General features: G+C 38.4%; 1 protein-coding gene and 1 pseudogene across 1 annotated transcript; both read left to right on the top strand.

Annotated features, from left to right (window-relative positions):
- The first annotated feature begins 7,466 nt into the window (after positions 1-7,466).
- Positions 7,467-8,402, top strand: LOC113885719 (olfactory receptor 10G9-like). The gene has a single exon (XM_027531307.1). It carries the CDS (start codon positions 7,467-7,469, stop codon positions 8,400-8,402), a length of 936 nt encoding a protein of 311 aa, XP_027387108.1.
- A 10,507-nt stretch (positions 8,403-18,909) lies between these two features.
- LOC113886049 lies at positions 18,910-19,841 on the top strand (annotated as a pseudogene).
- The last annotated feature ends 5,432 nt before the right edge of the window (positions 19,842-25,273 follow it).

Below are 25,273 nucleotides of genomic sequence, written 5' to 3'. Positions count from 1 at the left end.
CAGCTTCAGCATCAGTCCTTCCAATGAATATTCAGGGCTGATTTCCTTTAGGATTGACTGGCTTGATCTCCTTGCAGTCCAAGGGATTCTCAAGAGTCTCCTCCAACACCACAGTTCAAAAGCATCAATTCTTCGGTGCTCAGCTTTCTTTATAGTCCAACTCTCACATCCATACATGACTACTGGAAAAACCATAGCCTTGACTAGACAGACCGTTGTTGACAAAGTAATATCTCTGCTTTTTAATATGCTGTCTAGGTTGCTCATAGCTTTTCTTCCAAGGAGCAAGCGTCTTTTAATTTCACAGCTGCAGTTACCATCTGCAGTGATTTTGGAGCCCACTGTCACTGTTTCCATTGCTTCCCCATCTATTTGCCATGAAGTGATGTGACGAGATGCCATGATCTTAGTTTTTTGAATGTTGAGTTTTAAGCCAACTTTTTCACTCTCCTCTTTCACCTTCATCAAGAAGCTCTTTAGTTCCTCTTTGCTTTCTGCTGTAAGGGTGGTATCATCTGCATATCTGAGGTTATTGATATTTCTCCTGCCCCTGCTGCTGCTGGTAAGTCGCTTCAGTTGTGTCTGACTCTGTGTGACTCCAGAGACGGTAGCCCGCCAGGTTTTCCTGTCCCTGGGATTCTCCAGGCAAGAATGCTGGAGTGGCTTGCCATTTCCTTCTCCAATGCATGAAAGTGAAAAGTGAAAGTGAAGTCGCTCAGTCATGTCTGACTTCTAGCGACCCCATGGACTGCAGCCTACCAGGCTCCTCCGTCCATGGGATTTTCCAGGCAAGAGTACTGGAGTGGGTTGCCATTGCCTAGCAATCTGGATTCTAGTCTAGGCTTCATGCAGTCTGGCATTTCTCATGATGTACTCTGCATATAAGTTAAATAAGCAGAGTGACAATGTACAGCCTTGATGAACTCCTTTCCCAATTTTGAACCAGTCCATTTTTTCATGTCCAGTTCTAACTGTTGCTTCTTGACCTGCATACAGGTTTCTCAGGAATGATGAAAGCTGAGTGAAACTTTCAACACACTGTGCTGTATGTTGATGTATTCTCTTGAGACTCTCCGGAGAAGGCAATGGCAACCCACTCTGGTACTCTTGCCTGGAAAATCCCATGGATGGAGGAGCCTGGTAGGCTGCAGTCCATGGGGTCGCTAGAGTTGCTCACGACTGAGCGACTTCACTTTCACTTTTCACTTTCATGCACTGGAGAAGGAAATGGCAACCCACTCCAGTGTTCTTGCCTGGAGAATCCCAGGGACGGGGAAGCTTGGTGGGCTGCCCTCTATGGGGTCGCACAGAGTCGGACATGACTGAAGCGACTTAGCAGCAGCAGCAGCAGCAGCGACTTCACTTTCACTTTTAACTTTCATGCATTGGAGAAGGAAATGGCAACCCACTCCAGCGTTCTTGCCTGGAGGATCCCAGGGGCGGGGAAGCCTGGTGGGCTGCCGTCTATGGGGTCGCACAGAGTCGGACATGACTGAAGCAAATTAGTAGCAGCAGCAGCTTGAGACTCTCCTTGAAATAACTGAAATAACTTCTGTGGAGCCCTGAACCTATCCTCGGAGACATTATTATGGTGTTGTTCCTCTGTTAACCTGATATTTAAAAATAGTTTGTAATAACATAATGTGTATAATTGATTCCTTGAAGCCTTATTCTCTGCGTTTATTAGTACTTGAAAAGGATCCTAAATTATAAGAAGTAAATAGTTAACACAGAATCTGGCTCAACTCCATAATGAATAGGGATGACTTAGAGTGGAAAAGCTGGCTTAAAACTCAACATTCAAGACACTAAGATCATGGCATCTGGTCCCATCACTTCATGGCAAATAAAAGGGGAAAAAGTGAGATGACCATTTATGGGTTCTGGGCAATTTTATGCTTAGAATAAACAGTTGTGAGTTTTGTATCACTGATAAGGGTAAGTGAGTCCTTCTTTCCTTTTAGGCATAAGTACTAGCTCCAAAAAGTCATAAACTCTCAGGAGTGTTCAGATAACAAACACATAGGGAAATATGTAGGTAATTATTAAAAATCTTTCATTTGTCCCTTTCTGTTGTTTTTCTGTTCATCTAGGAAGCCTGAACACCCAAGAGTAATCCTATTCCCCGAGAAAGCAAATCAAGTTACATTCCACCTTTCTACCCACGTGAGTTTCCATTCTCTGCCCTTAAGTTAATTGGGTCCTTGAACAGAAATGAACCACTCTTTCTCAACAAGTAATCACAGATACATCAGCTCTTTGAGTAGTAACTTGCAAATAAGTGCTTCAACATAGCATGCTGAGTATTCAACATTCTTCAGGGTAAAGCGTAAACACAAATGAATTTTATATTGAAATAATCATGCAGTGAAGGTGAGTTCTTAGAAAGGTAACTTTCTCCCATTTCCACTTGCTTTCCCTCTTAAGCTTTCATTGACAGATAAGATATTGTTATCTAACATTGTTAGATAAGACATTGATAACCACTCGTGGTTATCAAGTCTTGACTGTCTCGCTTTCACTCTGTTTCTATTCTTTATCTTTCTCTCTGTATGTGTAATACACACACACAAATTGCACACACACACACACACACACACATATACACATATATGTATATACACGCAACATATACATATCTTTATATGTGTGATTAGTAATAGGGACCTAGGAAAAGGGACAAAGTTGCTACAGCATAAACAGAAAAGTCAAACTCTGTTATCTCTCACTGATAACACCAGCTTTAGGTCTCAGGCTGCCTTGCAATTCACCTGATGAAAAATTTCATACTTTATCTGATCTATGTGATTTATCCTGGGATCCCACTGGTACAGTAGAAATTTTAGAGATACGTTTGTTTCATTTTTTGGTTCTGATACCCACATAGGATATTAGAGTAATTGTCACTGCTATTTACTCTTTCATTTGAAGAATATAGCTTTAATTTAGCTTAAGCCAGATTGTCTGGAGATAGTATCTATTCTGTGTGGGCTTTATTAAGAGAAGAGAGCCTCCTTTCTCTCACATTGGTGAATCTTTCCTTGAAAAATAGCAATAATCTTGAATTCAACAATATTTTGGATTAAACTAAAAACATCATTTCTGCCTCACTTTCCATTATACACAGTTCCAGCTTTTCTTGATATTCAGTTCAGTTCAGATCAGTCTCTGAGTTGTGTCTGACTCTTCGCGACCCACGTACTGCAGCATGCCAGGCTTCCCTGTCCATCACCAAACCCCGAAGCTTGCTCAACCTCATGTCCATTGAGTTGGTGATGCCATACAACCATTTTATCCTCTGTCATCCCTTTCTCCTCCTGCCTTCAATCTTTCCCAGGATCAGGGTCTTTTCCATTGAGTCACTTCTTCACATCAGAGTATTGGAGTTTCAGCTTCAGAATCAGTCCTTTCAATGAATATTCAGGGCTGCTTTCCTTTAGGATGGACTGGTGGGATCTCCTTGCTGTCCAAGGGACTCTCAAGAGTCTTCTCCAACACTACAATTCAAAAGCATCAATTCTTCGACACTCAACTTTCTTTTTAGTTCAACTCTCACATCCATACATGACTACTGGGAAAACCATAGCTTTAATTAGATGGACCTTTGTTGGCAAAGTAATGTCTCTGTTTTTTAATAGCTTTTCTTCCAAGGAGCAAGTTCTTTTAATTTCACAGCTGCCGTCAGCATCTGCAGTGATTTTGGAGCCCAAGAAAATAGTCTGTCACTGTTTCCATTGCTTCCCCATCTATTTGCCATGAAGTGATGGGACCGGATGTCATGATCTTAATTTTTGAATGTTGAGTTTTAAGCTAACTTTTTCATTCTCTGCATTCACTTCTATCAAGTGGCTCTTTAGTTCTTCTGCACTTTCTGCCATAAGGGTGGTGTCATCTTTGTATCTGAGGTTATTGATATTTTTCTCAGCAATCTTGATTTCAGCTTGTGCTTTGTCCAGCCTATCATTTCAGATGATATATTCTGCATGTAAGTTAAATAATAAGGTTGAAACTATGACGTACTCCTTTCCCTATTTGGAACCAGTCTGTTGTTCCATGTTCAGTTCTAACAGTTGCTTCTTGACCTGCATACAGATTTCTCAGGAGGCAGGTTAGGTGGTCTGGTATTCCCATCTCTTTAAGAATTTTCCATAGTTTATTGTGATCCACACAATCAAAGGCTTTGGCATGGTCAATAAAGCAGAAGTAGAAGTTTTTCTGGAACTCTCTTGCTTTTTCAATGACCCAACGGATGTTGGTAATTTGATCTCTGGTTCCTTTGCCTTTTCTAAATTCAGCTTGAACATCTGGAAGTTCACGGTTCACGTACTGCTGAAGCTTGGCTTGGAGAATTTTGAGCATTACTTTGCTTGCATGTGAGATGAGTACAATTGTGTGGTAGTTTGAGCATTCTTTGGCATTGCCTTTCTTTGGGATCGGAATGAAAACTGACCTTTTCCAGTCCTTTGGCCACTGCTGAGTTTTCCAAATTTGCTAGCATATTGAGTGCAGCACTTTCACAGCATCATCTTTCAGGATTTGAAACAGCTCAACTGGAATTCCATCACCTCCTCTAGCTTTGTTCGTAATGATGCTTCCTAAAGCCCACTTGACTTCACTTTCTAGGATGTCTGGCTCTAGGTCAGTGATCACACCATCGTGATTACCTTGGTCATGAAGATCTTTTTTGTACAGTTCTTCTGTGTATTCTTGCCACCTCTTCTTAATATCTTCTGCTTCTGTTAGGTCCATACCATTTCTGTCCTTTATCGAGCCCGTCTTTGCATGAAATGTTCCCTTGGTATCTCTAATTTTCTTGAAGAGATCTGTAGTCTTTCTCATCCTATTGTTTCCCTCTATTTTTTTGCATTGATCACCAAGGAAGGCTTTCTTATGTCTCCATGCTATTCTTTGGAACTCTGCATTTAAATGGGCAATGGCACCCACTCCAGTACTCTTGCCTGGAAAATCCCATGGGTGGAGGAGCCTGGTAGGCTGCAGTCCATGGGGTCGCTAAGAGTCAGACACGACTGAGCGACTTCACTTTCACTTTTCACTTTCATGCATTGGAGGAGGAAATGGCAACCCACTCCAGTGTTCTTGCCTGGAGAATCCCAGGGATGGCAGGGCCTGGTGGGCTGCCGTCTATGGGGTCGCACAGAGTCGGACACGACTGAAGTGACTTAGTAGCAGCAGCAGCAGCATCTTTCCTTTTCTCCTTTGCCTTTAGCTTCTCTTCTTTTCTCAACTATTCGTAAGGCCTCCTCAGACAACAATTTTGCCTCTCTGTGTTTCTTTTTCTTGGGAATGGTCATGATCACTGCTTCCTGTACAATGTCAGGAACCTCCATCCGTAGTTCTTCAGGTGCTCTGTCTATCAGATCTAATCCCTTGAAACTATTTGTCACTTCCACTGTATAATTGTAAGGGATTTGATTTAGGTCATACCTGAATTGTCTAGTGGTTTTCCATACTTCCTTCAATTTAAAAGTCTGAATTCTGCAATAAGAAGTTCATGATCTGAGCCACAGTCAGCTCCCCATCTTGTTTTTGCTGATTGTATAGCACTTCTTCATCTTTGGCTGCAAAGAATGTAATCAATGTGATTTCCTTATTGAGCATCTGGTGATGTCCATGTGTAGAGTCTTCTTTTGTGTTGTTGGAAGAGGGAGTTTGCTATGACCAATGCATTCCCTTGGCAAAACTCTGTTAGCCGTTTCTCTGCTTCATTTTGTACTCCAAGGCCAAATTTGCCTGTTACTCCAGGAATCTCTTGACTTCCTACTTTTGCGTGCCAGTCTCCTATAATGAATAGGACATCTTTATTGGGTGTTAGTTCTAGAAGGTCTTGTAGATAGAACTGTTCAAATTCAGCTTCTTCAGCATTAATATTGAATGGTTTGCCTTGGAAATGAACAGAGATCATTCTGTCATTTTTGAGACTGTACCCACGTACTGCATTTCAGATTCTTTTGTTGACTGTGATGTCTACTTCATTTCTTCTAAAGGATTCTTGCCCACAGTAGTAGATATAATGGTCATCTGAGTTAAATTTGCTGATTCCAGTCCATTTTAGTTCACTGATTCCTAAAATGTTGATGTTCACTCTTGCCATCTCCTGTTAGACCACTTCCAATTTGCCTTCATTCATGGACCTAAGATTCAAGGTTCCTATGCAATATTTTTCTTTACAGCATCAGACTTTACTTGCATCACCAGTCACATCCACAACTGGGTGTTGTTCTCATTTTGGCTCCTTCTCTTCTTTCTTTCTTGTGTTATTTGTCCAATATTTCTTGATATTAAGTTAACATAGATCCTTTTCTTTTGTTCTTCCTTGTTACAGGTAGTTGGTTTTACACAAGAATCATATGCTTCATAGAGTTAATTGTCTTCTCTTTTGAGGTCATTTCATGGATTTATGAGTATAAGGAATGGAAGATGGGGGGAGAATATCATCTCTAACAAAGCTGATAAGAGAAAATATTATGTTTAAACCTTTAGGATAGAAATATGTATGTGAGAAACCAGCCGCTTCCCAGTGGATTGTGGTTGGGACAACACGTATGAAGTTTATATTTTCAGTGCCTTATCAATGACTGCGTAAAAGAAGACAAGTTTGAGGCTAGCAGTGTTGTGATTGTTGATATTTTCTGGATCACATGAGAGGTTGTCAGGATTCTGTATGAAGTTTATAGTTTCTTAACCTGCTCTAAGATTATTTCCTATGTAAACAATTAGTGGTGGTTAGTGAGACACCAGTACCAATACCAGTGATGAAATTTTCCTCAAAATTGTAGCTTTGAAATTGAGAAGTCTCTATAGCACAATGAGAATTTATTTTCTCTCTCTACTCCCTCTCTGTCTCTGTCTTTTTCTCCCTCCATAGCTATAGCTATACATTTAAAAAGCAAGGCAACAGCTTCATATAATTTGGTATCATTTAATGAATACCTGTGAATGTCATTACTTTACTAAGTAGTTGTCATTTATTATCTTACTTCACTCTGACATTGTCACTGAGCCAGGCAATCCTGAACTTCAGATGAGATGAGAGACCAACCTGAAACTTCGATTTAAACATTCTGAGACCTGGAGCATACAACAAGCTAACATGATCCAGAGAAAGTATAAAATAGAAAATTTGACTTGTTTTATGGTGCTAAGTTAGTGTTCATGATATATCAATAGAAATCTGTGTGGTTTTCTCCCTTTTTCACATCTATCTGTGTGTGCCTGTGTGTGTGTGTGGGTGTGGGTGTGTGTGACAGAGAGAGAGAGAGAAAGCAAGAGGGATATAAGAGACAGAAGATGAAATCATTCTATCTCCTTTTTCAAGGGAGGTTTGTGGTAAGCAAAATTGAGTATGACTTGTATAATGCAGTTCTCAGGTCTCAATAAAATGTTGGATGCTCTTGATGTTCCCATAGAGAGAGAGAGAGAGAGAGAGAGACCAAAAGTGTGGAGAAATGACAAACATGAGCCTAGTGACAACGTTCATCCTCACAGGCCTTTCCCATTCACCAGAGCTGGACACGCTCCTCTTTGGAATCTTCCTGGTGATCTATGCCCTCACTGTGGTGGGGAACCTTCTCATCCTGCTGGTGATCACAGTGGATCCCCACCTGCACACCCCCATGTACTACTTCCTGAGCAACCTGTCCTTCATTGACATGTGGTTCTCCACGGTCACTGTGCCCAAAATGCTGATGACCCTGGTGTCCCCAGAAGGCAGTCCTATCTCCTTTCCCGGCTGTGTGGCCCAGCTCTACTCCTTCCACTTCCTGGGCAGCACCGAGTGCTTCCTCTACACCGTCATGTCCTATGACCGCTTCCTGGCCGTCAGTTACCCGCTCAGGTACGCCAGCATGATGAGTGGGAGGACGTGCGCTCTCCTGGCCACAACCACGTGGCTCAGTGGCTCTGTGCACTCTGCTGTCCAGACCACACTGACGTTCCGTTTGCCCTTCTGTGGACCCAACCAGATCCAGCATTACTTCTGCGATGCACCACCCATCCTCAAACTGACCTGTGCAGACACCTCTGCCAACGAGGTGGTGATCTTTGTCAACATTGGGGTGGTGGCCTTGGGCTGTTTTTTCCTGATAGTGCTGTCCTACGTATCCATCATCCATTCCATCCTGAAGATCCACACCTCAGAAGGGAGATGGAGAGCCTTCCAGACCTGTGCCTCCCACTGCACTGTGGTCCTTTGCTTCTTTGTTCCCTGTGTTTTCATTTACCTGAGACCAGGCTCCAAGGAGGCTATGGACAGGATTGTGGCTGTTTTCTACACTGTGATGACGCCCCTTCTGACTCCTGTGGTCTATACCCTGAGGAACAAGGAAGTAAAGAAAGCTCTGTTGACACTTAAAGATAAAGTAGCATATTCACAGAGCAAATAATCTCTGTAATGAAGATACACTCATTTAACAGAGTTAGTAATATAATTTAGTGATCAATAAGAAATGTATTACAGTTATATTTCTCGGTGTTTAACTTTATCTAAACCTGCTACTCAGGAATATTTGTTTAATGAATGTTTCTGAGGAATTTTATTATAAAAACTATATTATATTTTTAAACATGATTTTCCAGTTTATTAATTTAGTAAAACAAAAACATATTTTTTCTTTTTTAAAAAAATTTTTAAAATTTAAATTTATTTATTTTAATTGGAGGTTAATTACTTTACAATATGTCAGCAGATGAATGGATAAGAAAGCTGTGGTACATATACACAATGAAGTATTACTCAGCCATTAAAATAATACATTTGAATCAGTTCTAATGAGGTGGATGAAACTGGAGCTTATTATACAGAGTGAAGTAAGCCAGAAAGAAAAACACCAATACAGTATACTAATGCATATATATGGAATTTAGAAAGATGGTCAACAATAACCCTGTATGCGAGACAGCAAAAGAGACACAGATGTATAGAACAGTATTTTGAAAACATATATTTTCTTAAACTGCATAGCTCCTTATAATATAATTTGGTTTAATCTTTTTTTTTAATTGAAGAATTACAATTTTTGTTTTAGGGTATAGTTGATCTAAAATGTGTTAGTTTCAGGTGTACAGCATAGTGATTCAGTCATACATATACATGTATTCATTCTTTTTCAGATTCTTTTCCCACTTAGGTTATTAAAGAATATTGAATAGAGTTCCCTGGGCTATATAGTAGGTCCTTGTTGGTTATCTATTTCATATATAGTAGTGTGTGTATGTGTGTTTGTGCTAAACTCAGGGTCTTCCTGCTCCCCCTTCTTCCCCACCATGTTTCTCCTTGGTAACCATACGTTTGTTTTTGAAATCTGAGTCTGTTTCTGTTTTGTAAATAAGAACTTTTATATCATTTTAGAAATTAGATTTTACAAGTGAGTCATATCATTTGATATTTATCTTTTTTTGACTTACTTCACTTAGTATGAGAATCTCTGGTCCCATCCATGTTGTTACAAATGGCATTATTTCACTTTTCTTAATGGTTGAGTAATATTCCATTGTATATATGTACCACATCATCTTATTAAAAAATTAATTAATTTTTTAAATGGAAGGATAATTGCTTTACAGAATTTTGTTTTCTGTCAAACATCAATAAGACTCAGCCATAGGTACACCCATGTCCCTTCCCTCTCAAACCTCCCTCCCATCTCCCTCCCCATCTCACCCTTCTAGATTGTCTCAGAGGCCCTGTTTGAGTTCTCTGAGTGACATTTGGGTTACTTCCATGTATTGGCTGTTATAAATTGTGTTACAGCAAACATTTGTGTGCATGTATCTTTTCAAATTAGGGTTTTCTCCAGATATAGGCCCAGGAATGAGATTGCTGGATCATATGGTAGCTCTATTTTTAGTTTCTTAAGGAACCTACATACTGTTGTCCATACTGGCTGCACAAATTTTCATTCACACCAACCGTGTAGGGGTTCCCTTTTCTTTACACCCTCTCCAGCATTTGTTGTTTGTAGATTTTTTTGATGATGGTCATTCTGACTGGTGTGAGGTGATATCTCAATGTAGATATGTTTTGATTTGTATTTCTCTAATTATTAGTGATATTGAGCATCTTTGCATGTACTTTGTGGCCATCTGTATGTCTTCTTTGGAGGAATGTGTATTTAGATCTTCTGCCCACTTTTTGATTGAGTTGTTTGGGCTTTTTTTTTGACATAGAGGTGCATGAGCTGTTTGCATATTTTGGAGATTAAACCCTTTTCAACTGCTTCATTTACACACTCCCCCCCCCCCCCATTCTGGGGGTTGTATTTTCTTTTTGTTTATGGATAACTTTGCTGTGAAAAATCTTCTAAGTTTAATTAGGTCCCTTTTTTATTCTGCATTATTTTAGCAGGTGGATCAAAAAAGATCTTGCTGTAATTTATGTCAAAGTGTCTTCTGACTACTTTTTCCTCTATTGTTTTATAGTATTACTCTTATTATTTAAAATTCACAGTTATGTTTTAGATAAATTAAAAATAAGAAAAATAATATTTTACTAATATTTGTTCTTCTCTGATGCTTTTTTAAAATGTCAGTTCAAGCATCTGACCTAGATTATTTTTCTTTTGCCTAAAGAACTACTTTTAATATTTTTTGCAAGGCAGGCCTCGGGTAACAGATTCTTTTAGATTTTGTTTATCTGAAATGTCATAATTTTACCTCAATTTGAAGGATAACATTATTGGATTTAAAATTCTAAGCTGGTGATTTTTGTATTTCAACACTTTAAATTTTTTACTCCACTCTTTTTTGATTGCCCAGTTTCCAATGAGAGTTCCTCTGTAATTCTTTTTTTTTTCCCCATTCAAATTCTTTTTTTAATATAAATTTATTTATTTTAATTGGAGGCTAATTACTTTACAATATTATATTGGTTTTGCTCTGTTCCCTGTAGGTAAAATATCCTTTGTTCTTGGTTTCTTTCAAGATTTTCTTTTTGTTGTTGTTTTGTTTTGTTGGCATATACTTGATGTACTATGTTATTTTCAGGTGTGCAACATAGTAATTTAATATTTAGTTACATTAAGAACTGATCACCATGGTAAATGTGGTAACTATCTGTCTCCATGCAATGTTATTATAATATTATTGACCATTTTCCTGATGCTGTATATTTCCATGACTTTTTTATTTTGCAACTGGACATTTGTATTTCCTAATTCCCTTTACCTATTTCTCTCTTCCCCCAACACCATCCCCTTTGGCAACTACCCACTTGTTCTCTGTATTTGTGAGTCTGGTTTTGTTTTATCTGTTTTTAGAGATCACAAGTTGGTGAGATCATACAGTATCTGCCTTTCTCTTTCGGACTCATTTCACCTAGATCCATTTATATCATAAGTGGAAAACTTTATTTTATTTTTTTATGGCTGAGCAATATTCCGTTGTGACATATATATATGTTTCCCAGGTGGCTCTAGTGGTAAAGAACTTGCCTGCCAGTGCAGGAGACATAAGAGATGTAAGTTCAATTCCTGGGTCAGGATGATCCCCTAGAGGAAGGCATGGCAACCCACTCCAGTATTCTTGCCTGGAAAATCCCATGGACAGAGAAGCCTGGTGGGCTACAGTCCATGGATTTGTAAAGAGTCAGGCATGACTGAAGCAATTTAGCACACATACACACCAATATTTATCCATTCATCTGTCAATGGACACTCTGTCACAATCTTTTTCATATTTAAAAATTCTTAAGTTTCATGTTTTACATTAATATCTACAACTCATTCTGTGACAGTTTTTGTTAATGTGAGGTACAGATTGAGTCTCTATTTTGTTTGTGTGTTTGTTTTTGATATGAATATCTAAGTATTCCTATCGCATTGCAAAGCCCATCATTTCTTCATTAAATTGCTTTTGTATTTTTGTCAAAATTATTGTTCTGATAAATGCAGATCTATTTCTGGACTCTGTACCTCATATCACTGAGCTTTGTATTCCTTGGATTATTTCTTTTTTTACTGTTGAGTGGAGGTGGTTTAGGTCTTTATCAAATAGATGATTTGCACATTTCTCTCATTCTGCGTGCTGTTCTCTTACCTTCTCCATGTCTTTTGGAGGCACTCCTTATATTGAGCAGTGGAAACCTGCTGTGAAGAACCTGGCACTTTCTAACAAATAAGGAAACCCTCTGGATTAAGTATAGAATTTCACTGACTTTTTCTTTAATTTTATCCAAAACTTAACCATAGTTTTGATAGTTGTATTTTTATTACAATGTTCCAGTGTATTTTTATTACAATGTTTCAGTAGCCCATTGGGTAGCTAAAGATCACTGAAAATGTTTAAGTTAGAAAGGGGCAGATGTATGCTTTCAGAACATATTCTTCAGCTATCTATAATGGCCAAATAAGAGGGAGTATATGGGAAAAGCTAGAAGTATAACTGGCATCATTACATTTCAGCATATAGTTCAATAAAAACCTAAAAAACTTTGAACTTGCGTGATGGCTGAGGGAAAAGGATGGAAGTCTGTGTGTCTGTTGACCCTAATGCTGAGCATGTGAGAAATGTGAGAAACATTTGGAAGGCTTTCACCAGAGAACAATGTAACTTACAGAGTTATTTATAGAGTGCCTACTGTGTACTCTGCAGTATTCACAGCACTACAAGAGAAGTGGCAAACAAGACAGAAGAAATGTTAGTCTTTATAGAGCTTACAGTGTATAGGGGACACAGGAGTTAAACAGAAAAGTGTCTGGTGAGTGTTATGATGGGGGACTTGAGGAAAGTTTTGAGAGCATATATGTCAACTGACATTGTTGATTATATACTACATGCAATGTACTGTTCTATTTTATGTGTTTTTTCCATTTAATCATCAAGACAACCCAATGAAGGAGATGCTATTATTATCATCACTGTTTTAGAAATTATAAACCTGAGGCATGGAGAGTTTAAGTGCCACGTCCAAGTTAGTAAGCATGGGATAGGACTGAAACTCATACCCTCTAATTAAATAGGCTCCACTCTTTCCTGTGATGAGAAGGACTTGATGACCTCGGTTAATGAAATAATACATTTAAGGACCCAGTTGGAAAGTATTGATTAGAATCAGGGTGCAAGCAGTCACAGGAGAAGGGTTTATGTGTGTTTACTTACAATATTTTTATTGGTAACCTTCTCATTCTATTTCTTTCTCACCATGGGGAAGGGAATTTGAGTTTTCTTTCAAGTATTTTTCAATTTTTAAAAGTATGTCCTCTTTATTTCATACCACTTTCACAATTTCCTTTTCCTATTCCTAGTTAAGAATAGCATTAAGAAATATATTCATTTATCTTTTTAATTGTTGTTATGAGCTTTGGCTTTTTTTTTTCCTACTTGGAAAAGATGAATGATTCTGCTAATGATGAATAAAGTAACACTAATGGGAATTTAAAGTCTGTTTAAGTGTGTACTTTTCTTATAGCCTTCATTGTACAGAAATCCTCATGACAGTTTCCAGTTAATTTTCAGTGAGAATTGTTCTGTATGTAGGTGTATTTTTGATGTGTTTGTAGGGGTTGTGAGCTCCAAGTCATCGTACTCTGTCATGATGATTTCTCTTCCTGACCTTTATGTGTTTTTAAAACTTGAAAGCCTATAAGTAAATAAGTGCCCAAGATATTAATTAAGAATAAATACACACACATGCATGCTAAGTGGCTTCAGTTGTGTCCAACTCTTTGAGACCCTATGAACTGTAGCCCACCAGGCTCTTCTGTCCATGGGATTCTCCAGGCAAGGATACTGGAGTGGGTTGCTATGCTCTCCTCCAGGAGATCTTCCTTACCCAGGGATCTAACCAGCTTCTCTTCTGTCTCCTGCATTATTAGCAGGTGGGTTCCTTACCACCAGTGCCAGCTGGGAAGCCCCAAGAATAAATACATATGTATCCCAATTTCTGTGTACTGTTAGGCCTTTTGATTGTTATCTGTTATGTTGTTGCTGTTTAGTCACTAAATCTGTTGTCTACTATGTGTGTGTGTGTGTGTGTGTGTGTGTGTGCGCGCGCGCACGCGCATGTTCAGTCGTGTTAATTTTTTTGCTACCCCATGGACTATAGCCTGCCAGGCTACTTCGTGCGTGGAATTTTCTAGGCAAGAATATTGGAGTGGGAAAGTGCCCTTCTCCAGGGGATCTTCCCAACACAGGGATCGAACCCATGTTTCTCACATCTCTTGCATTGGTAGGCCGATTCTTACCACTAGTGCCACCTGGGAAGCCATGCTGTTGTAGTTATTGTTCAAAACAGAGTCATAAAGAGATGTGAAAGGAGATGGGCAGGGTAAAGCTCAAGGTCTTACTCTCTGAAGACTAGGAAAGGTATACCTTGCTGATCCAGAGGGTCAAACTTGGAGAGAAAACTAGGAACCAGATTCTGATGTTTTAGTATCAACTTGGCTCTGTCCCCAGAATTAAGTCTGTGAGATTTAGACTAAAAAAATTTGTGGCTCAATTCCTACCTCTCCTACTCAACGTTGTGTAATCTTGGGAAAAATTACTCTCTCTGATGACCATGTCATCATTTATAAAGTGGACTAAAAATAGCTACCCTGTGTGGATGTTGTAAGAAGTGAATAAAATAAGATTTTAAAAGACCTTTCCACAAGTGGACTCTCTTTAAATGTTAGTTCCATTTTCCCTTCCTTGGATTGGCTTGTTGAATCCTGAGAACCTGGAAAATCTTATTTAGATTCCATAGGAAACAATCCATTATTATGAAAAACATTCTGATATTCCTTATTTATTTTTTGGTAACTATATACCTATTATTTTCTTTTGTTTTGTTTCATTTTGGTTTGGTTTTTCACCATCTCTCTCACTATAGTTACAGTGAAAGTGTTAGTTGTTCAGTAGTGTTGAACTCTGCGACCCCATGGACTGTAGCCCATCAAGCTCCTCTGTCCATGGAACTCTCCAGGCAAGAATACTGGAGTGAGTAGCCATTCCCTTCTCCAGAGGATCTTCCCAATCCAGGAATCAAACCCAGATCTCCTGCATGGCAGATTCTTTACTGTCTGAGCCACCAGGGAAGCCCCACACTATAATTACTAGTTGATAAAAGAAATGAAATCAGACTGACTAAAATGAAAAAAACAAAACAATGAAAAAACTCAAATTAAGAAGAGAAGGGGTAAAAGAACTAAAAAAGATTCTAACAATGAATACCAGTCTATGTTCCATCCAATTTCAATACAAATAATTAAGTAGTATGTGCCAGGAAGTTTACAAGTGTTGTCTCATTTAATCTCCAGTGTCCCTATGAAATAACTCCAATTTATGAAGGACTATATTATGGTTCAGAGAAGAGCACTGGCTTGCTCAAGGACTTACAATTAACAAGAAACAGACTTGTTCTTCACACCAGAAACTTCCAAGGTGAATGATCTTTTCATTATGTTACAATTTCTTCTACAACCATAAAAAGTAAGGGAATAGGTAGAGACTCAAAAAATGACAGAGAAGGAAGTCAAATCTGTGAGGTCTATGAAGAACAAAAAGGGTTCTTGAAAGTCTACCCAGAGTAGAAAATTAGGGTGGCCATGGGGGATCCACAACTTCCTTGATTTTGCTTGAAGATTGTCTTGATTACCGTGTAGTCTTTTCTCAGTCATGAGCTCTCTCAACATCCAGCATTTGATTGCTCCCTGTGCTCAAGGGCTCCTGCTCCCTGAGTCCTGGGATGTATCATGGATGGGGCTCCAGAGGGAGTAAGAGATCATTTAAAACTCTACGAATGTAGGAGATCTTATTTCTGCTAACTCTGAAGAAATCACCCTAGATGATGGGCGAGCCATCAGACATATACTATCCTCTCTCTGTGTAATCTTGAGTGGAAAAGACCATTTGGGGTCTACACTTGCTGCTGCTGCTGCTAAGTCGCTTCAGTCGTGTCCGACTCTGTGCGACCCCATAGACGGCAGCCCACCAGGCTCCCCCGTCCCTGGGATTCTCCAGGCAAGAACACTGGAGTGGGTTGCCATTTCCTTCTCCAATGCATGAAAGTGAAAAGTGAAAGTGAAGTCGCTCAGTCATGTCTGACTCTTAGCAACCCCATGGACTGTGGCCCACCAAGCTCCTCTGTCCCTGGGATTTTCCAGGCAAGAGTGCTGGAGTGGGGTGCCAACACAAATCCATTTCCGTTGCACCCAGGGAAGAGAGATGTTCAGAATGGTAAGTCCCACAAGTCTATAGAAGAAACTGAACTTAAAGGTAAGAAAAACAACATTTGTTTTCCTTAACTGAGCCATGTAACTGTCCAGAGCATTTTCCCATCTTCTTTTATTTTTACTTTTACTCCACTATGGACTCCTGACTAGCATTGTTGGAAGCAATCATGACTAAGAGCTTCCTTCCCATTTTGTGCAATGACTAGAGTCCTTTCCTCCATTCACCCCACAAAACAGCATGCAGAAATACATTCATCTATTATTTCTTTTGTTGTTCCTTAATCATTAATTCAGCACCTGTCACTTTTAAAGAACCACACACTTGCTTAAGAATAAAAATTAGTTGCATATTCTCCCTGACAATGGAGAAAATTCTAAGACATGGAGAAAATAATAATTTTCATGATAAATGGTATGCAAAAGACATTCTCCTGACCTCTTCCAAATCATATGACGAATGTATATATTTTTTATTAAATGGCTCCCTTTTCTTCTCCTTTTCCTAAAATGTAGTATTTCTCAAAGTTTGGTCTCTCATTCCTTCTTTGTCCATAATTTACCCTGTTTCTCCTGGTGACTTCGTTCAGGCTTAAGATACTAACTCTGATCCTCACACAGGTAACTCCTTCCCAAATTCTTTAGCATGGATATCTCTATAGAAAATACAATTATAACAAACCATATACAGCATCTTACTGTGTATCAAAATCTTTCCTGAGCATCATGACATTTAATCTTTACAGCAATTCTGGGAGGTAAATATTATCTCAGTTAATCAGAAAAAAGATATTCAGTGGGTACCCTCTATTTATCCAGCACAATTATAAGAATATACCATATCTTCAAGGGGCACAGTTATATCAGAACATGTCAAAATAAAGATCTGTAGGACACACATGAGGGAAAGGAGACTATTCGATGGTTGAACAGACATGTTCCTATTTTACCCCTCTTATTCTGCCTTAGTTATTAATAACGCTTTCTTTGACTTTCAAAAGTGTCCTGCTTGGAATAATATATTTAACTGATTGGTTAAGGTTGAGCCTACTGGTGCAGGGAATACTTTCTGCTTATATAAAGATGAGAAATTGAGATTCCAAGATTATAAACAACTTGAGTACATGGAGAGCATTATCTTACCATTTTCCAGGTTTTTTTAGAAGACATAATTATCAATCAATAACAATTAATAATATTACTTATAAAAGAAGATCAGAGAAGTTGACCAGGAATTATAATTAGAAATTCAAACCATTATAATTGGACATTTAAAAATATATTTTGCATCTCAAAAAAAGCAAATTATAATGGTAAAAAGTGTAAGTTAAAAAGACATCTCTCTTCTTTTTTAAAGTTAATTTATTGGAGTATAGTTGCTTTACAATATCGTGCTAGTTTCTACACTGCAAGAAAGTTAATTAGCTATACATATACATAAGTCTCTTCTTTTTTTTGGATTTATTTCCCATTTAGGTCACCAAGGAGCACTGAGTAGAGTTCCCTGTACTATACAGTAGGTTTTCATTAGTTATCTATTTTATGCATAGTATCGTGGCATCTCTTCTTGAGAAATTCAGGAGCTCAACCATTGTAGCAGACAGCTGACTGTCTCTCTACTGGCCCTTTCATGTTCTCGACATGATGAGTTTTTCCTTTAAAATAAAACAAGTATACTCTTAAAAACAAAACACAGAATGATGGCTACCAGGGTTAGGGGACAACAGGAAATGAGAAATTGCTGATGAATAGGTAGAAAGTTTCACAAATGCTGTAAAACATTATGTTCATAGTTAATATTATCTTGTACACTTAAAAATCTGTTTAGAGAGTAGATCTCATGTGAAGTTTTATTACCACAATAAAATTAAAATTAGAATTTAAAATAATCAGAAGACACAGAAAAGTCTGCAGAATTGAAATACTTTGGATTTCAAAATTTCAGTAGTTAGCAAACATCAAATGTTCCAAAAATTCATCTTTATATATGATAACTTCACTATCACTATCAAAACCTATCACCTACATAGTCTCTAAACATCTACTAATCTCTAAACAAACTAAACACCAGAATAATAATCAAATTTGTCACTGTTAATTTCTTTTCAGGCAAATAACCTTCAGTTCAGTTCAGTCACTCAGTTGTGTCTGACTCTTTGAGACTCCATGCTCAGACTAAGAAATATATCCAGTTAGAATGATATCATATACCCAAATCTTACTACTCTTTAAACTGTATCACAGTCCATTCTTCTCAACATAGATGTGGGTGCCCAAATTGATCTTTGATGAATATTTAGGGTGTATGAACACATATTTGAGCAACTGTAGCTTTGTAATAGAGTCAGGAGGGTGAGGCTTCAACATGTTTTCAGATTGATCTTAAATTTGGGACATTTTTGTTGTTGTATAGTTGGTTGTGGACTTAATTCAAACTATGCTCATCTGCTCAGTATTGATGCCTATGTTCTCATAGTACATCCAGTATTTTACTTTGCTAAAGCTTCATATTGCTTTGAACCCCTATTCATAAAAGAATGTGATATCTTGAGATACAAAGGCACACATCTGCTTTACTAGCCCCTAAATATTACTCCCAGAATTTCTGGTTCTTAATTTCAACCTCATGTTTATGTGTAAACAAAGATCAGTGATGATGAATGTATCGGTATTGCATCTGCCACAATCAGCCTCCACAGTCATGGTTTCTGGTCTTTTGTCTCACCTAGACCTTCCTCCCAGGAACATGAGGAACCACACAGAGCTGAATGAGTTCATCCTACTGGGAATACCTCAGACAGAGGGAATGAAGACTGTGCTCCTTGGCATCTTCTCGTTAATTTACCCCTTGACCCTGCTTGGAAATTTGCTCATCCTTCTAGCAGTTGTCTCCTCCTCGACCTTCACACTCCCATGTACTTCTTCTTGGGACTCCTCTCGATTTTGGACATGCTGTTCCCCTCTGTTCTCTGTCCCAAGATGCTAGTCTATTTTTCTGGCCAGAACCGAGCCATTTCTTATAAGGGATGTGCTGTTCAGCTCTTCTTCTATCATTTCCTGGGTTCTACAGAAGGCTGCTTCTATTCTGTGATGGCTTATGATCGTTTTGTTGCCATCTGTCACCCACTGAGGTATAAGCTCATCATGAGACCTGGAGTCTGTGTTGGTTTGGTCTTGGCAGCCTGGTTGGTGGGTTGTCTTCAGGCCACTATCCTGACATCCTTTACCTTTCAGCTACCCTACTGTGGCCCTAATCAGGTGGACCACTTCTTCTGTGACATTCCTGTTATCTTACCCCTGGCTTGTGCTGACAGCTCCTTTGCCCAGGGTGTAGCTTCCACTAGTGTTGGCTTTCTGGCTTTAATGCTTTGGTTGAGTGTTTGTGTCTCCTACACACGCATTGGGATTGCCATTTTGAGGATCCATTCGGCAGAGGGCAGGCAGAAAGCTTTCTCTACCTGCAGTGCCCACCTCACTGCCATTCTCTGTGCCTTTGGACCTATAATCATTGTCTATCTGCAGCCGACACCCAACCCCTTGCTAGATGCCATGGTGCAACTATTAAATAATACTGTCTCACCCATGCTGAACTCGTTAATCTATTCCTTAAGGAACAAAGAAGTGAAAAGTTCCCTAAAAAGGATTTTCCACAATGTAGTATTTACTGTTCTGCACTAAATTAAGGGTTTTATAATGGATTTTAAAATGTATTGACTCTTAATATCACTCACCTACTCAATCAAATGAGTAATTAGATAAATAATCAAATAATATCAAGGGAAAATGCTTTCTCTAAAGCATTAAGTCTGCCTAATAAGATTTTCTATTTTTGTGCATAATTATAAACCCTGAGGCCCCATAAGTAACTTCATAATTCATGCTATTCTCAGTGCACTAATCCTGGAGAAGGAATCCAAGGGAAATTGCAAGAAGCTTGAGACAGATTTCTTATAATAGACAGCAAATTTTGCCTGATTGAAAATAGTGAAGATCTATGGCAATACAAAAGTTATCCTTCAATAGCCATCTCTGTGCCAAATTAGTTTTTCTTACTTCACTTAGAATGTAATCATTCCTCGGTTCTCCCTATATGCATTTCAGTTCGTCCATGTTGCTAACAGTAGCATTAATCGTAATTGCTAGACCATGATCTGTGATGAATATTCCATAGATACCATCTCATGTAATCTTCATATCCCCCCATAAAGGAGTTTCAATTTCAAAAAAAAGAACTTTGAGGATTAGAAGCTTCAAATAATGGAGCCAAGTTTGCACATTAAGTGGCAAACCAGACCTCACATTCAGATCTTGTTAATTAAATAGCTCTTACTCTTAATCCCGCTACAACATGATTACCCTGAAGGACCTGTTTGGCAATTTATTCAAACTCACGACCTCTTTCCGGAGCTCATGATACACAGAGAGCTTTCAATAAATAACTAGTAAAATATGCATGGACATAGGTCATGTTTATATGTTGACTTTATTATTATCTCCATTAATTCTGTGCCATGACTCATTGTATCCCTCTGTACATGGTGGCAATGAGATCTAGAAATAAGTATTTTGCCATTCATAACACATTTAATTACAGTAAAGCCAGGTATAGCCCAAGCCCTCTTAACTCCTATTGTCATTTTTTTTCCTGCTCTACCATACAGACAACATCCCAGATTACTCTTTAGTGTGAAAGGGTTGGGAAAGCCTTCCTGTTCAGTGTTGTTTGAAGAGATGTCCTGATCACTGGGTTCAGTGACCAGTTCTTGTTCTCCCACCAAGACATTTTCCAAGTTGGCTTCCAGTGATACTCAAGTTGGTCATTATTTCTAAATTTTCTCCAGAAATCAGGGGGAAAGAGAGAGCAGTATTTACTGCCCTTAGCTTTTATGACATTTTATTAATTTGTAGTTATTTTGTATTCCATTTTTATTCCCCAAAGTTTCCATTCTACCTGAAACCATTAAAAACAAAACAAAAAATACAACCCTGAATTAAATACACTGTTGCCTTTACAAAAGGCATGAGACAAAAAGGATAAAATGAAGCCCATTTAAACGTAGACAATGGTTTGATGTGCAGTGTGAGAATTCCAAGGCCCTTCCTAACCTGACCAGTAAAATCTAACATCACAATAAAAATTCCTATGCTTTGGGAATGTATCCTAGACAATATGTTGCATTTAAGCAATTCTACTATAGTTTGATGTCCTATTAATGCTGGATATTGGTGGAAACCCCACATGCTATGATATCTGATAAAGCCTGGATATGGATTGTGGACAGATACTTATAGATTTTTTTTCTATGCAATGGAAAATTCCATCATGTTTGTCTTATTCACTGTTATACCCACAGGATGTGGCCCAGTGATCTACTAGGAACTGTGGGTGGGTTTGTTGCATGAATAAATGGATACCGCTTAGACTTTCAAATTAAATGTAATTACCTATTCATTTACATAAAACAGAAACATGAGTGAAATAATTAGGATAGGTAAAAATCACATTCACTAATTTAAATATATATTCTCATTAAAGTTGAAGATGTATGAAAGCTGAATATGAATGAACTCCAACCACTTGCCTCCTTCTAATAATTACTACTTAGCACTGAAAAAATCAAAGCTGTTTAAATCTTTCCTATATGTGAAGTTTTAGTACAGCACCCAATATAAAATTTTATTTAAATAATGTGTACACACACATGCACACACTGCTTTTTAATATTGTACTCCATCAACAGTAACAACAAACAAATATCTTGATTAAAAAGGAGATCAAGGACTTAAACAGACATTTCTCCAAAAAAGACACACAAATGGCCAATAAGCATATGAAAAGATGCTCAATCTCTACCGCTAGAGAAATTCAAATCAAATTCATGAGAAATCACCTCACACCCATTAGAATGGCTCTTACTGGAAAAAAAAAAGAGGAAAAGATAAGAAATGTGAAGAAGCTGGAACCATTGTTCATTATTGGTGGGGATATAAAGTGGTGCAGCCACTATGGAAAGCAGTATGCTGGTTCCTCAAAAAATTTAAAAATAAAATTGCCCTGTGATTTAGCAATTATCCTTCTGAATTATGTCCAAAAGGGTCTTAAATAGATATTTGTAGCATGCTCCTCATCATGGCATTATTCACAATAGGCAGGAGGTGGAAGCAATTCAGGTGTCCATTAATGATGAATAGATAATCAAAATGTGGTACATACATACAGGCAATAGTACTCCCATCTTTACAAGGAAGAAAATCCCATCTTTACATGGAAGAAACTTGAAGAGATTATGTTAAGTGAAATAAGCAGTCACAAAATAAGACAGATACTATGTGATTTCTGTATGATTTAAGTATATGAGGTTTATAGAGTTGTCAAAATATAGAAAAAGAAGGTAGAATCACCATTCTACCTTGCCAGGGTTGCCAGGGGTGGGGAAAGGGAAAAAAAGCTGTGAAGTTTGGTTGCACAACAACATGAATATACTTAGCACTACTGAACTGTACACTGAAAATGGCTGGCAGTAAATTTTGTGCTTTATGTCTTTTAGCACAGTTTAAAAATTAGGCTGCTTATTTAGTTTTCACATATCCTGTGATTTTTGAGTTTGCTGCTGCTGCTAAGTCGCTTGTCGTGTCCGACTCTGTGCGACCCCATAGATGGCAGCCTACCAGGCTCCACGGTCCCTGGGATTCTCCAGGCAAGAACACTGGAGTGGGTTGTCATTTCCTTCTTCAATGCATGAAAATGAAAAGTGAAAGTGAAGTCACTCAGTCGTGTCCGACTCTTTGTGACTCCATGGACTGCAGCCCACCAGGCTCCTCTGTCCACAGGACTTTCCAGGCAAGAGTACTGGAGTGAGGTGCCATTGCCTTCTCCGTTTGAGTTTGCTAGTTCTCCCCTTTTTCTTATAACTCCATCTGCAGTTCAGTCAGTTCAGTTCAGTTGCTCAGTTGCGTCTGACTCTTTGTGACCCCATGGGCTGCAGCACTCCAGGCTCCTCTGTCCATGGGATTCTCGAGGCAAGAATACTGGAATGGGTTGTCATTCCCTTCTCCAGGGGATCTTGCTGACCCAGGGATCGAACCTGGTCTCCTGCATTGCAGGCATATTCTATATTGTCTGAGCCACCAGGGAAGCCCGTGTGCTTCTGTTACCTTCATAATTTTACAATGACTTTATAACACTTTAAAAAAAAATAAGCCTTTTTTTTTTAAAGAGACATGTAAATATGCAATTATTGAGGCAGGATATCTGAACAGAAAGTTTTGAGGAAAAAATCCAGAGCAATTACTTCACAGAAAAACAGGAACCATTTTTTTTCCCCTAAAACCACGGTGTACTATATATTATATTGTTTATAGATTATGCCTAATTTGTAAAAACAGGTTCTGATCCCAAAGACTGGGGTTCTACTGTTCTCATTCTCATACTGTTACTCTCCTTTGTTGGTTCTGATCTTCTCGGTGTTCCCAGGAGACACTTGTGTGGAGCCTTTTCCTGATAATTAGAATCCAAGTCTAGTTCTCAGGGTAATTTCAGGTACAGAAACTTAAATGCAAAAAAATTCTACTCTGATGTCAACTGGTTAGGCTAAAGGAGGATATTAATCCACATACATTCCCAGTAGCATTTCTCTGACTTAGTTACTATCTTTTCTCCTTTTTCCCTGACCAAGTATCTCAAACTTCTACAGTCCAAGGACTTTCCTTATTTGTTTTTCTCAATGTATTTGAGCTCCTCCAGCCACCCTCCCCATGATAGTTGGTGTTATCTCTTCACATGCCCTCTTTCCAATAATACACTCAAATACAAGGCTACTAAAAACCCTCTTAGATTTTTCAAACTTCCTAATATAGAGACCACAATATAGAAAGTGACCAATCCAGCTCTGGGTAATCATTTCTTACGTGGGGCTCTCAAGCTTTATCTCGGGCTTTCCTGATGGCTCAGTTGGTAAAGAATCCACCTGTAATGCAGGAGACCCAGGTTTGATCCTTTGATCCTTAGGAAGATCCCCTGAAGAAGGAAATGGCAACCCATTCCAGTGTTCTTGCCTGGAGAATCTCATTGACAGAGGAGCCAGGTGGGCTACAGTCCATGGTGTCACAAAGAGTGGGACATGATTGAGCAACTAACACATACACACATCTGTCTACCTACCTATGTGTGCTTATTTTGACAAGTATAAGAAAAATTATTAATCAGAAAGTTAATATTAAAAAGGAATTATGCAAAACTACATATAGGGTATGATTGTAAGTAGTTAAAAATATAACTGTGTTTATAGTGATTGGAAAGAGCATATTAAATAAAGTCAAGGAAAGATACTGGTATTTTTCTCACTCTTGAATATTTATCAGATAGTTAATAAAGTTGTAATGCTACATTTACAATAAATCTATAATATGTTATGAAATAATGAGATGTGTAATGGGAAACGGGTGTTAAGATAGACAGGAGGACCTCTAATTACTCCCTTTGGTGATTCACAATTCTTAAGTCTAAGATTGGGCCACAGGGGATAGTGTCTTAATAGAAACTCTCCAGTTTGAAAATATCATAAATCCAGCATTTCATGACCAGACTACATGACAGGGCTGAGTGTGGAAACTTTGTATCTTGGACTCAAGAGCACAAGGTGCTGAACCTTGTCTCTATGTCATGGCATCTTACGTCAATATGGACTTTGGGCTTTAGAAATATATTCTTGCCTAAAACTTGACAAAAACCCCTCTGCCCATGTTAGGTGTGTTTTCCATTAGCTGGTGTTTGTCTAAAACTTTACCTCCTTCTATTCAACTCTTATTCTGCTTACACTATGCTTCTCCCTTTTCTCTCTCTCTGTCTTGCTTTTAACTCTATTTGTCCTGATCATTTTCCCTGTTCAAACAACTTAAGAAGGAGAATTATGGAAGTTATGAAAATTCTTATATATTGCTGAGTCCTGTGATTCATTGGGAAGTCAGCACTGAGAAGGACGTGAAGCGGGGCAGACTTAGAGATAAGTGTGCTCATGCAGTAGGAGAATGATTTGTATGAGGAAGGTGGATGAGATTGAAGCAGATTGGTTCTTTGTTTATGAATTCCCTTTTGCGGTTAGTATAAAAAA

This window comes from Bos indicus x Bos taurus, chromosome 29 (genome assembly GCF_003369695.1).
Source record: "Bos indicus x Bos taurus breed Angus x Brahman F1 hybrid chromosome 29, Bos_hybrid_MaternalHap_v2.0, whole genome shotgun sequence".
Taxonomy (NCBI): domain Eukaryota; kingdom Metazoa; phylum Chordata; class Mammalia; order Artiodactyla; family Bovidae; genus Bos; species Bos indicus x Bos taurus.
The sequence above is the reverse complement of the archived record's forward strand: the minus strand, read 5'-3'. Positions and strand labels throughout refer to the sequence as shown.